Consider the following 14024-nt stretch of genomic DNA (forward strand, 5'->3'; position numbering starts at 1 on the left):
GGGGCAGTCCTACCATGGTTCAAGCCCTAATGCCCTATAGGAGCTGTTTAAGGTTGTGGCTTCACTTTATACCTGATCTGGTCTAATCAGGCAGTGTCCTCAAAGGAGTGGGTGCACTCCTGGTCCCAGATAGCATGTTCCTGCCCTTGCATGGAGTTTAACAACTGGGCAACTGCAAAACGAGCTGGGGAGTAACTTGGTTTGGATGGGTTGGTTTGGAGGCAGCCATGTGAAAGGCATCTTTGCAGCCTTGTTCTATGTTTATGGTATATACAGCCCTTCAACACATTAAGCTGCTGTGCTCTAAGCAGAGACATGGTATCGGTATTGCAGATAGAAAAACTGTTTTCTTTAGTTTCATTTTGCTTTCACTGAGACAGTTGTGTAATTGCACTTGTGGTATTGCAGAGACTCGATGCAGACTGCTCATTTCCCCTTCCATCTGGGGACAAGTTACGAGCATATCCATGACGTGTGTTTGCAGAGCCCCGAGTGCTTTCATTACAGCTGTACATCACCAGCTTTGTTCCACCTTGTTCAGACAGACACCCTTCTTCTTTTGAGGGTAAGTCCTTCCATTTCTCTGTGTGCTGGCGTGGAAGGTTTATAGGCAAGACCTGTCCTGTCTGTGGAGGAGCGCGTCTGATGCAGGCTGAGGTCTGGCTGTGGTAAGTGGTGCTTTATTTCTCAGCAGGAGACAGAAACTGCTGCTCTAAAGGCAAATGACGCATGAACAGAGGTGTTGCTACTGATATATTTTTCCATTGTAAATTGCTGAGAACTTCTCAGTGAAGCTGGTTGATGAGTTTCCTCTTTAACACGTGGTGGGTTTTAGAAGCCTTGATGAACGTGTATTGAAAGGTAGAGCAAATTTTATTAGAGGTGGACAAAAGAAATTGCAAAGATATGCATGAGTTGATCTGTAATCACAGATCACATATATCTAAGCTAAAGAAACAGCCTTAGACATTTATGGCCCATTTTTGACTAAGCTGTGCAATAGTATAATTAGGCAAAGAATAATCTTTCAATTTTAAATGTCCAGTGTATTAAAACAGAAAATTAACAGCCATTCTTTTGGCAGCTTTTATAGAGCTGTTACTAGTGTAGGGCTGAGCCAAAGACGCTTATTCTCTCCTGCGTTTGAGTCTGAGCAGTTAAAGGAGAAATCCTTTCCTCAGAGCTTCGCTGAAATGTGTTGAAAGCAACTCTAGGAATTTCATACCTGCACACAGACCAGGCAACAGAACTTGCATTGCCCCTGTGCAAATAAAGAGCTGAAATGAGCTTTGGAATCTTCTTCTTTCACAGTACCAGCCATTGCAGGCATACATTTTTCTAATTTGTCATGTTCTGTGTTGATACCACTTGTATTGCTACTGCCTGCTATCCACAGCCCGCATTAAAGCCAAGGACAGTCCTGCGCCTTGGTGCTTCTTGCATGAAACGAGGCCCATGTCTGGCCACAGCCTTTGCTGAATCGGCTGTAGAGTGTGTGTGTGTTGGAAAAACTCTCGGTGGTGCCTGCCTCCTGCAGGAACTGTACACAGCTGCAGTGCTGACAGTGTGAACGCAGCGGTCTCCGCAGAATTGCATCCCAAAAAGAGCCTTGAACTTTCTCCTGTGTCCATAACAGAAGGCCAGGCAGCCCACCTCCTTCTCTATGTTATTGGAGTCCTCAGCAGGTGACAGGAGCAAGCTGGGTGTGTACAGTTTCTGGAGGGACCACTGTTGTCACGTTGTGAAGTGGTAAGTAGCAATAGCACATGTTGAAGTGCTTATATGCATGTGGGGGTAATGAGTCTGCTTCTCGGACTGTCTCCTTGAGAGTTAAACCCTCTCCCTAGGTCCACCACAACTGCAGTGCCTTGGCAAGACATACCATGTGGTATAAATTCTTAACTCAGAAGAAAGCTGTGTGGCTGGGATAGGATCTTGTGGAGGTGCAAAAAAAGCTTTGGTAGGTAAGAAGTGGGTTGGAAATGAGTTAGTAGTGTAAGTGGGGTAGAGCCTGCATGCGAGTTCTTAACAGTGTGCAAAGATGGGCATCCTATAGAAGGTATGGCTTCCCAGCATGATGGATGATTCACATGAGTAGTTGTTGGTGGGTGTTTACTAATTCAGTAGCTAAATTTTCATCTCGCGAGACCCACTGCCATCACTTTCTATGGAAAGAAACATGAGATTTTTCTTTTGCTTTCATCTCCCATAATCTCTCTGTTCCTCATGCTGCTCAGATGTTCACAACTCTTCATGTTGCTCCCAATTATCAGGTGCAAGATGTCAGTCCAAGAATCTGTGTTAATAAGAGTCTCTTATTGTAACTAGAGCAGCAGAGAGAACAAAGTAAGGCGATGTAGTGAGCTCAGAAGAGAGAAGTACAATATCAGCACTGAGTCACCTAATTGCTGGAGGTGGAGACCTGTTTTTAATGAAAGATGAAAGGAGTCCTTAATTCCCCTTCTAAAGATAAGGAGCCCTCCCAGTTCGTTGTACATTGGGGTTTTTGTGTACAAGCATCCCATATATAAACAAGACTTTGGACTGCAATTAGGCAAATGGTATAAACTTAACAAATCAGCCCAGCTGATATAAAAAGAAAAAAGTGCCATTAAAAATTAATAGGTCTGGGAGTCAAGAGACCTTGGTAATAAGCAGTGGAGTTTCTGTTCTGTATCAAGTCACTTTTTCAATTTGCTGATATTTGAATAATTCCTTGGAGTCTCCTGAACTGCACAATCCTGAAATCACAAGAATTCTAGTGCTGAACGGGACCTGCTGTCTCCTTTCGTGGAGCATGTATGACCTACTGTGAACATGTAACACTAGTTTTGGAACTGTAATCCCTTCACCAGACAGGATTGCTAAAACTCCACAAACAATCCACACTACTTCAAAAGCAAATCTCCTCTCTCACTAACCCTTTGAATTTCTGAGACCAATGCAGCAGCAGGAAAAGGCCTGATTTTTAGTACCTTTTTTTTTCCAGGTGTAGACACTGCTCAGGTAGAATTGTGTATCGGCAGCAGAGCTGCTTTCTTAGTAACAGCTGCTGGTACAACACCCGAGGGCTCTGCCATACATAAAGCTGTGCACAAAGCGGTAAGTTAAGTGTGCTGACTTCATTAAAAGGCATAGAGTAAACTTTCAGCCTCAGCAGCAAGAAATTCAAACTACATCCCCCCTGATTGTACTGTTGCAGGCATAATATTGAAGGAGGAGATTGTAGAAGTTCTTCCACTGCATTAGATGATTTAGCCTCCATGACCCTAAAATGAGTGTTGTGTTCCTGCCTCTACATAGGCTGCTGGAGGATAAAGGATGGTAAGTAACAGCACTGGAAAGGAATACATCATGGCTTGACCTACCTTGGTAAAGGTACTTCTTTGTTTCCTAGGTTTCAGAAAGTTTCTTAGCATGTGGCAGGACATTGGAGTAAGCTGCAAAATACAGTCTTCCCCAAGTTGTTAAAAAAAAAAAGGCAATTTTTTCTCAGAAAACAGTGTTACCATTTACACTATGGCTGTTGTTTTTTAATTATTTACCAAAGCTAAGCACAGATCTATTTTTATCATGAAAAAGCTGCAGGTGTCAGTTTCTTTTACTAGCTATAGAAGCTATTCCCGTTCGTTAGGAATAGAAAATAGGAGCCTTGGAAAAATTCAGCAAAATGGACTTGCTTCTGGCTTCAATTAAAAACAAAGTCAGCCTTTTCATGTCACTGCTGAGATCAAACAAGTATGTTTTCTATAGAAAAAAGTTTGTAATGTTAAGGATAAACAGCTTTTGACTCCTTAAATGCCACCTTCTGCTCTAGACCTCAAAATGCAACAGGGATCTTGAGAACTCTGTTTTTAGAATGGAGATACAGAGAAGGTCAAAACAAGTGTCCCTTAAAACCAGTCTTCATCAGTTCTAGTTACTCTGGCTCTAAAAGGAGCATGCAACAACTTGTTTTCAGTCACTGTTTTGTTCTTTAAAAATGTTTCCTTATGTAGGCACGGTCTGGTGCTTTCTTAGAAGACACAGGACTTAAGAACAAATGCATTTCTTAATGTGTTACTTTGAAAAACAAATCAGAGTTTATTGGAGACTACACTTTAACAAAAAATTAATCAGTATTAAAGATTTTCTAACCAACCCACTTAACAGCTAACAAGACCATCCTTTTCTCTGTTCAGCATAACACTTCTTTTTATCCTCTCTCAACAGAAGGACTTCGTGACTGGTAGCAAAACATTCTCCCCCAGAAGAAAACTGCCTATGCACTGCATTCTCAGAGCAAAAGAGGTCTTCAGTAACAGTCAGCTTCATTTTCCTCTATGGTCCCCACAGTAGCAAGGATGTCTTGTAAGAGGGACTGAGGGCTTTTCTCCACATGGTCACTACTTTTATTTAGCTCATCATGTAGCTCTTCTAAGTCTATTGTACCCAAAGCTAGCATCATGCTCTCTGGATCTTGAAAATCCACCCCATCACCATCATCTGTGGGGAAGTTCTGGGCCAGAGAACCCTGCCTTAGTGTCCTTTGTAACCAGGCAATGCCATGTCCTGCAGGTGAATCTCCAGTCACTTGTGAATCCTTCAGGGTACTAACTGGATAGAAATTACCTCTTAAGCCAAGCAGTATATCACAGGCTCTCTGACCTACTGGTTTGTCACAGTCACACAAAGACCGAAATAAAAAGCTCAACAGTTTTGTTCGGCAAAATACCTGCAGTGACTCATTCCGATGACTGGAACTAGTGACTGCAGATAAGACAGGAACGTATGGGCATTTAGGAAGGCCAAGTTGGCAAATTGTCTGACTACAGAAAATTTCAACCAGTTCCAAACCACCAAGTCTGACTTCCCAGTCTAAGTCATGCTCCACAGTTTGGATCACTCTAGAGACAAACTGCTCTGTATCTTCCAGCTGACCTGTGCAGCCTTGTCTCAGCCACTTGGTGAAGACGCTGATCACAGCCCTCCTAGGAAAGCCCTCTGGGTCCATTGACAAGATTTCTTGAAGCTTTGCTACAGTGTTCTGAATGTAAAAAGACAAAGAGAAATCACAACGAGGGGAGGAACATGCAAAGAAACAAGAACAGCAGAAGGAAATCTAGTCCTTTCATTACTGGTGGTGAAATCTGCCTGCATGAGACTGTGGATAACTCGTGAAGAAAGTTGTAAGTAGTACTGCAGTAAACTGATGTGTAGTTCTGCTTGATTCTGCAGTGGGCTACACAGTCATCATACCTCTTTATTATACTGATTCCCTGTGACAGGTGACTCTGGAGCAAAGTAGGTAATGAAGGCCAAGTGTCCCACAGCAGTCACAGCACTAGCTCGCACATAGCTTTCTGGATCCTCAAGAAGATTTTCTGTAAGCCTCGGCACCTCTGAAGACAGGAGAGACTGCCTGAACTCATCCTGGTCTGTAAACAAGACAGCAATCCAAAGAAGTAAGGCTTTAGTCTCTCAGAGCATGAAGCTGTTTCCAATGCAAACAGTTCTTTGCGTCATACAAGGATGCCCACTGACTGTAGGGACAGCTGCCAGTGAGCTGAGCCACTGCAGAGACCAGGCAGCGGCTCACAAGAGCACAGATGCTCTGTGTCAGGCTCCCTGTTTTCCAGCAGTTTGGTGACTTTCAGTCAAGCCCTGCTAGACACTGGAAGTTGGAAAAACCCGTTTACAGATGTTCCAGTGGCAAGAAAAAACTTCCTCCAGGCAAGCGGGGACATGGTTTCAGCCTCATCAAACTTACGCCTTTGCTTCAAAGACGAAAAAATAGCCTTCCTTTCTTGCTGTCAAGGCATATGGCAAAGAAAAACAATGCAACTGCAGCACAGAGAGGGGCTGCAGGGTAAACTGCTAATGCAGCTGAGTGTTCTGGATACTTCCTTTGTGACTTGGGGACAACAGTACTCTACAACATCCCACTCATCTAGTATTGCAGAGCTACTGTAGGAGAATTAACATTGCCTTAGTGCTACCTGCTGCAAAACCCGAGCTATAAGTGGAAAATCAGTAATTAATCCACAGCATGCAAAGCACACCTAGGCTTTTAGCCTCCTAAATCCCAGCCCCCAGCTTGCTGAGTGAAACCAGACAGACTCCACTGCAGAGCAAAGTGAAAAAAGGGAAAGTATTATCTGCCATTAAGTGTTGTCACCTGCCTTGACATACATGTCTCAACATACGTGACTGTCTCAACACCCCTCAGTTTAACTCACCAAAACTGCAATTAAGAAAGGCACAGCGATCTGAGTTCAACAGAAAAGTAGGGTAAGTTTATTAATCTCTCTGTCAGATTTTGATCATGACCTAAGAGTAAAAATCTTGACACTTCTTTCTTTTCATAGCCCTCCAGTTACAGGTCAGCAGATGTTCACCAGCCTGACTGACTTTCATAACACTAAAAGAAATACTCCTCCAATCTGAACTGTTAAACCTCTGTACCTACCTCTCAAGCATTTAATGAGGACAGTGAGGAACTCCAGAGAAGAATCTCTTACTTCCCAGCAAGGACTGCACAAACGCTTCTGCAGCAGCAGAAACACATCTGTAAAAGCCCAGTGACAAGCTTGAATGGACACAAAAGGCAACAAGCCTTACTGAAGCAATCACTGTACAACCTCTGTATCATTTTATCTGATGGAATCCCTTTTGCTGCTGCTGCGTGCTTCTCAGAGTTCTTCAAAGCACTATTTGGGCAGCTAAACCTAAATTCAACATAATTGTGAACAAATGAATCCTAAGTGGTTTGAGCCTGAAAGGTAGGCAAGAGCAGATTTCATATATGCCACTAGCTGCTGTTTGTCCCAACTTGAATAGCTTCATTACCTTCCAAAATCTTCTCCATTTGTTGCCACTGACTGTTGGAGCAGGACAGTTCCTGCAAGCGTACCAACCACTTGGATGTAGCTTGAAATGTCTTCTTTAGAACCTGAAGCAATATAAAGCAGACTTACTTTACTGCAGGAGGAGGCATTGTGCCTTTATGCTAGATAAAATTTGTTTTAGCCTCAAACCTACACGGAAATTCTCAGCGTAAACAAGTACATATGCTTTCTTACTAAGAAGCAAGCCACAAATAAATGGCGCTGATATAGTATTTCTAACAAACACCTAGAAAATGCCTGTTCTCAGCTTAGTATTAATATGTTCTAGTATCTCCAGCTTTTGTTTGGCAGTTGTCAGAGTCATTCAAACAAAAGAAAGCAAGAAAAGAAAACCCCTTAATGCAAAGAATTCAATACTTAAGGGCCACGTCAAGTTGAGTATGTTGGCACGACTCTTAGACGTGATGGCTCCTGTCTTTTCAAGAACACTCCACGCATTGGTCAGTTATTCGCTCATAAGGATTTTAGCTATTTCCTGCAAGCCACCCAGAACAGAGACAAGTTCTCCTATATATTCTAATACAAACTGTGCTGAAAAACAACTATTGTCAGACAATTTCTGAGAACTACATCCCACTGGGGCAAGCTAATAAACTTGGGTCTCTCCTTAGTTCTATACTCACAGTAGGGTTGGTGTTCGGACTCTCCAGGTATGCCAGAAGGACATCAAATAGACTTCCTATGAGCGTGTCACAGCCTGAAACACAGAGACCAATAGTGAGAGAAGGAGCAGCTGAATCACAGTTCAACTGCTGAAACAGACAGACACAGGATTATAAAACTGTTTTGGGAAAAAAGCAAGTACAGTCCTCAGAGTAAAGGAGAAACATCCAATTTCTCACAGCCACTAAAATCTTCTTAATTACAGCATTACCTGCCCTAGCTCATCAACAGAAAGTAAGGTCAGCCAAGACAGTAGGAAGAATTGGAAAAAAATGAACTATTTTCAGAAATGGAAGTGGTAGTCTTCATACAAAAAGATTACTGAAGGGGAACGAAAAATTCTGCAACTACAGACTAGTCAAGTATTTCCAAAATTTAAGAAAAATTAAACTGCAAAGATTAACTCACCTTTTTGCTCCGAGAGTGCTGCTAGGACATCAAGAGCTGACCTTTGTACTCTGAAGCAATTGATCAAGATTCTGCTTATTGTCCTTCCCAGAGGAGAAGCTGGACTCAGGAAGCCATTGCAGAATTGTAATATTGTCATGAGAGAGCATAGCAAAGATGTATAGGGCAAATCCACTGGCAAACGAATCTAGTGGAATGGGAGAAAGAAAAAAAGTTTCCCGCAAAAGTCTCAAGCGTGCATACAGAGCAGGAGTTTTTGGTCAAGAGGCAGCAAAAATTGCGATATCTAGCATGTTCTTAAGGTACCATAATGCTAATAACTACAAACAAATTATCTTCATAATAACTACAAACAAATTATCTTCATCTCTCCCAAGAACTATTGCACAGATGGAAGGAGATTCTTCTCACTGCTTGGGAAAGCAGTTCAATTTGTTTTTTCACTGGATCAATAATTGCAGAAGTAGTAAGGTATGGTAATAAAGCTTGTGAAGATGGATTTAAAATTAAGTGCAGTGCCTCTTTACAAGCCTCACTATTCCTCTGTCTTCCTGTTTGGAGTCTACTGTGCTAGATTTCTTTGATTTATGAAAGTCTTCACTGTCAACTCCCCTCCATGTTCTGTTAAGCTCTATTGCAAAAGTTTGCAAACAGTCTTAACGCTGTCTTTCAAGGACCAGTTTGATCCCCAGGCTTTTTTCCTTCCCTGAACGTTACCAGAGACAGCAGCTCCTCCAGATGAGCAAGGGTCTGACACAGAAGACTAACACAAGATGACTTGGAGGACAGAAGACTTTCAACAGTGGCGGGATCACTAACAGACTCATCCAGCAAACCTAGAGAACCAAAGGAGGGAAGAGCTTAGGTTGTTAGTGAGTACAAAGGACTGTGGTTTTTAAAGTTGATCAAGATTTTCAGGTGATGCAGTATGAATATCCTTTCAAACGCAACTGACAGCAGGATGCTGCACTTCACCACAAACACTGCTACTGTTCTTGACTTCTTCTACTCTTCTTCCTCCAGTTTTGTCTGCACCAGACATTTAAAACACTGGCAAGCAGACTAGCCTCTAATTTTTCTATCACAGCTGTACCTGCATATTCCAGAGGCTGGGAGGCTGCTCTCAAAATACAGTCCATTGGCTGAAGTAGAACAGTCAGTGCCTGAATCCTCACATCTTGTGGGCTTCAAGGAGGAAACAGCAGTTACCAAAACAAGAACACTTAAATTCCCTCCCAAACATCTGCCCCCAAATGCTGAGCAGAATCATTTTTTTCATGCAGGATTTTAAACAAGCCAGCAATGACAGTACTATCACAATTCAAGCCTTCTTTCAAGCTCCCCTGGCTAACTGGAAGGAGAAGAGAAATGGCTCTGGAATTTATAAGCAGCCTTATCAAGCTATGCAAATAGAGTGGGATTCTGTGTAAGAAGGGAGTGTAGAGAGAGGCATTTCTTGTCAACAAAATAGTGTCCTTATATCTTAAGACACAGGTGTTACTTAGCCTGTAAATCAGTATTCATATGTGCTGTATTCATTTAACATCTGATGATTTCTTCGTGCTTTTTCACTACCTAAAGGGCAATTATGGAGAAGATGCAGGCAGACTTCTCAGAGGTGCACAAGACAAGAATCTTAATTTGGAACAGGGTAGATTCCAACTGAATATACAGAAAATAATTTTCATTGTGAAATGAAAGTGGTTAAGCACTAGAATAGATTGCCTAAAGAAGCTGTGGAAACCTCACCATTGGAGATATTTGAAACTTGAATGGTGAAGGCCTTGAGCAACCTGATCTATCTTTGAAGTTAGCCCTGCACTGAGCAAGAGGTTGAATTGTATCACCTCTACAGGTTCCTTCTGAGCTAACTTATTCTACAACTATTGACAGTCTCCAGATGCACACTTCTGCTGGACAGCAGTGAAAGCTCTTACACTAGTCAGTGTTTTTGTGAAAGAGGAAACTGAACAGAGACTATTGGATTTGACAAGCAGTCAGACTGTATTCATCTTAATCAACCTTAGCAGTATAAAATTAAAGAAATTTATTGCTTCCTCGTGAAACTGGCTGGCTGTACATAAGATGCAAGTGTATACACCTAAAACATGATATTGGCTCCTTTCAGCTCTCTCTCTTTGAAACTGTATGGTTCTTGCCAACCAGTCTTACATATTAAGGAATGTAGTGGAAAACGCAGTGAGGAAAAAAACAGTTCTTGGAAAGACACCTGAGATACTAGTACAGAAACATTTGCAGAGTGCAAAAATTTTACGGCAGTAAGTCCTACCATTTGTAGAGCCTCAGAATTCCCACTGCCAAAGGACCCACTTGTACTGGGGTTAAGTGTTCCAGAGCAGAAGTCACTAATGTCCAAAAACTGCCTTCACTGTCACAAAACACAGGGGACCTGAGAAGAAAGAAGTGTAAGTAATATGTCCTGTTAGATGGTGGAAAACAGATATATTTCATCACTGGATCCAAGGTCCCAGAAGATCTTTACCATGCCATGTTAAGCAAAAGATTCGCCAGCATGTGCTCTGCTTGAACAGTCTCTTCCGTCAAAAAGGATTCTATTTGCTTTGTTATGCCTAACCAAAGTACTTCAGTCCACGTAGCACGACAACTGCCAAACAAGCTAGTTAACAGTTTTAATGACTGCTCGATGTGAGAGGCAGAGCTGGACTGAAGGGAGTCTTCTATATGCTTTATAATCATTTGGGCACACGCTGGCCAGTCACAGTCCTTTGTACTGCCAGGTTTAGTCGTTTCAGACTCTACAGAGAGGGTGAGCATGTGCACCAGAAGCTGACTGGCAGCTGAAGCCACAAACAGGCTGGGATCCCCTTGCAGAGTGAAGATCACATCTATGCCTCCTGTGTGAAAACAAAACAAGTCACTGGAGGAAAAAACAACAGCCTTCCTATTGTGAGGTGGAGCCTTGTTGCACTCCAACCATATATTATTCTAATTCAAGTACCACACAGCTTTATAATGGTGTTGGCAGGGTTTTTTATACTTTATTTTGTAGTCTCTATGACATTTCAAAGTCATCCAGTCCTTAACAAGAAAGAAGTAAACAAAGAGCAAACAAAAGAAGAAAGTCCAATTGTTTTCAGACCTTCAGGTGTTTTAATAACTCAGGAACAGAAGAGGACTTCAATATAACTTTAGTAATATTAGGAGAGTTGACAGCACACTCACTGTGTATTTATGGAAGGAACCTGGACACAACCAGTAGGAAAAACATGAATGCCAGCAACAGTACTACTTTTCCATCACATGGACATGCACATGCTGCACGTTAATACCAATCCAGTCTTTTAGGCCCCTCTGTACATGGGATCTAAAGTTGGTGTAAACAGCAGGACTTACATACTTGCTAAGCAATAATGGGACTGCAAATGTGTGCAAGTATTAAGAGATAAATGAGCCCCTGGTTAGTTTTTCTGTACTAAAATCATGCTGAAATGTACCTTGTAGTAAGAATTACAGATAAGAATACAGAAGGCTTTTAATAAGCTATTTTTATCATGTGTTTCATAAGATGTGCCCTCTTCCCCTCTAAAAAGGGCACAGTCTTCAGTGTTTGGGAAAAAAAATAAAATTAAATAAAAAAAAAACCATGACTAATTTAACAAAAAACCCACCATATTTCAGTGACTTCACTGTTTTTGACAAATGGCTTACTTTTACCCCAAATAAATGAAAACTCCTGTCTCTCTCATTTGACATCTGAGCAACAGACTGGAATGGAAGAGATGCAGAGAATTTGGGGAGTTCCCAGTCCTAGAAGTACTCACCACCATTGCAGAGGAAGTGGAGGGCAGGCTGGTGATGCATCATGCTGTGCACACCCTCCACCCAGCCACTTCGCACAGATGCATCTTCCCACACTGCGCTCGTCAGAGGCCCATCCCTGCCAAAGAGCCTGGCCAACAGCTTCTCCTGCTGAGGCCAGAGGAGAACACACAGAGTGAATAGTAAGCAAAGGGGCTCAAGAGGAGTGGAGAGGCTGCTCTGTCATCCAAGTCAAGAGTATCAATCCTGTAGTGAAACCTCCTCTTGCTAGAAGTATCAATAAAATAGAAAATTTTCCGATTCCTGTGCTTAAACTCAACATCTGTCTCTTTCATGGACTACGCAATAAAGGTGTTCAAAACCAAAACTGCTTGTTTTTAAGACACTAGGGACAACTTAGTATACATCAGTTCCATTAGAATGCTTTATGCAGTTGTATGCATCTCTTCCCTCAAAGCCTTTTGGGTTTTAAGTTTTGTATTATAAATGTATTCTATTGTAGAAAGCAGGGTTTTAAAAAGCTCCCTCATTTCTGCAGGGAATCAGAGACTTCCTGTCAACTTTCTAAGGAGGAAAAACTACATCTGTTATTGCAGTTTACATCAACAGGATCTGTCCAGGGATACAGTATTTTGCAATGACTGCTATGAGACTGTGTTATCTCATATACTGTTTTGAACCAAAAATGAGAAGCACTATGTATTAGCATTCATAGTGCTACTGTGGCAAGACAGAACTAGGAAGACAGCAGCTCTACATGAGAACAGAAAATGAATGGTATGATTGTAGGTCTTCATTATCATGTCACTGTTTGTCGAGTTTTTTGATGTATGCCAGTGTCCTGGTTTTGGCTGGGATAGAGTTAATTTTCTTCCTAACAGCTGGTATAGTGCCGTGTTTTGGATATGGGATGAAAATAATGTTTATAACATACTGGTGTTTTTAGTTGTTGCTAAGCCGTCAAGGACTTTTCAGCTTCCCATGCTCTGGCCTGCTAGCGAGAAGGCAGGGGGTGCACAGGAAGCTGGGAGGGGACACAGCCAGGGCAGCTGACCCAGGCTGGCCAAAGGGATATTCCATACCATATGACGTCATGCCCAGCATATAAAGTGGGGGAGTTGCCTGCAGAGGGGCCGCGGCTCTGTGCTCTGCGTTATTTGTCTTGTATATTCTTTTATCATTATTATTATCATTATTCTTTTTTTCCTGTCCTATTAAACTGTCTTTATCTCAACCCACACAGTCTACCTTTTTTCCCCTGATTCTCTCCCCCATCCCGCTGCACAGGGGGAGGGTGAGCAAACAGCTGTGTGGCTGTTTTAGCTATCTGCTGGATTCAAATAGCTATGTGGTTGTTTCAGTTACCTGCCGGGTTAAAACCACAACAGCTAGAAATTGTAGAAGCAGAATACATTTTTTTTCAGGTGTCCTCCATATAGAAGGAAGGGACAGACCTGTGGCAGTAGGTACCTGGGTATTCTACTCACCTGCAGGTGTTGGAAGCGGTTTTCAGAAGCGGCGAGTATCCCAGCTAAGCGCAGAGTAAAGGAGAGGATGCTCGGGTTGGGCTCTGGCAGTGCCAGCACGCAGGTGATGAACTCTGTCAGACAGGGGTTGTCCTGCACCAGCTTCAGGGTAGGATCTGGCGACCGGGTGTTGCCGGAGAAGAGGCCAGAAAACAGAGGGTCACTGCCAGGACTTCTGCTCTCACTCGTAACTCTAAGGTGCTTGCCTAACGCGAGTGTTACTCCTCGGGTAAGTTAGGGACGAATTTGGGTTCACCTGAAGCCCAAGCTCAGGTACAGGCCTCAAGTACCAAACAGCGTTTTCAGGTGACACCGAGGGAACAGCACCTCTGAGTGAGGCTTCTCCCAGGGTCCCGGCCTGCAGGCGTCCCGCCCCTCGGACAAGCCCGTGCCCGGGCATGGGGAGGCCGCAAGCAGCGGGCACTCACCGAACTTCGCCAGGTCCCGGAACCAGTCCAGCAGCTTCTCCAGGCAGGTGTCGTCGGAGCCGGGCTGCCGCGGGTCGGCCAGGGCGGCGCAAACGCGCGGCAGCAGGAGGGAGCACTCGCGGGTCATGGCGAAACGGCGGCGGGCCCGGGCGATGAACCACGACTTCGAGATGGACATAGCGGCGGTGTACCGGCAGAAACCCTCGTTACCAGCCCCGGCCGCAAAGCGAGTGTCGCAAAGGTGGGGGCGTGGCCAAGGGGGGATAGGTCAAGGGGCGTGGCCTGGGATGTGAGACGGGAGGATGTCCCAC

The 14024-nt window shown here is 43.3% G+C and overlaps 1 protein-coding gene across 1 annotated transcript; it reads right to left on the minus strand.

The window, feature by feature from the left end:
• Positions 1 to 4294: 4294 nt before the first annotated feature.
• Positions 4295 to 13855, minus strand: BRAT1 (BRCA1 associated ATM activator 1; the record flags this gene model as incomplete). Its single annotated transcript, XM_082006474.1, has 13 exons — positions 13714 to 13855; positions 13247 to 13401; positions 11762 to 11909; positions 10462 to 10834; positions 10249 to 10368; positions 9052 to 9143; positions 8676 to 8794; positions 7959 to 8145; positions 7511 to 7584; positions 6829 to 6931; positions 6449 to 6547; positions 5239 to 5417; positions 4295 to 5026 (listed from the first exon to the last, which is right to left on the minus strand). The coding sequence occupies exons 1-13, from the start codon at positions 13838 to 13840 to the stop codon at positions 4295 to 4297; spliced, it is 2508 nt and encodes an 835-aa protein (XP_081862600.1). The 5' UTR covers positions 13841 to 13855.
• Between the last annotated feature and the right edge of the window lie 169 nt (positions 13856 to 14024).

Source organism: Phaethon aethereus, assembly GCF_964289735.1.
Source record: "Phaethon aethereus genome assembly, chromosome: 15".
NCBI lineage: Eukaryota > Metazoa > Chordata > Aves > Phaethontiformes > Phaethontidae > Phaethon > Phaethon aethereus.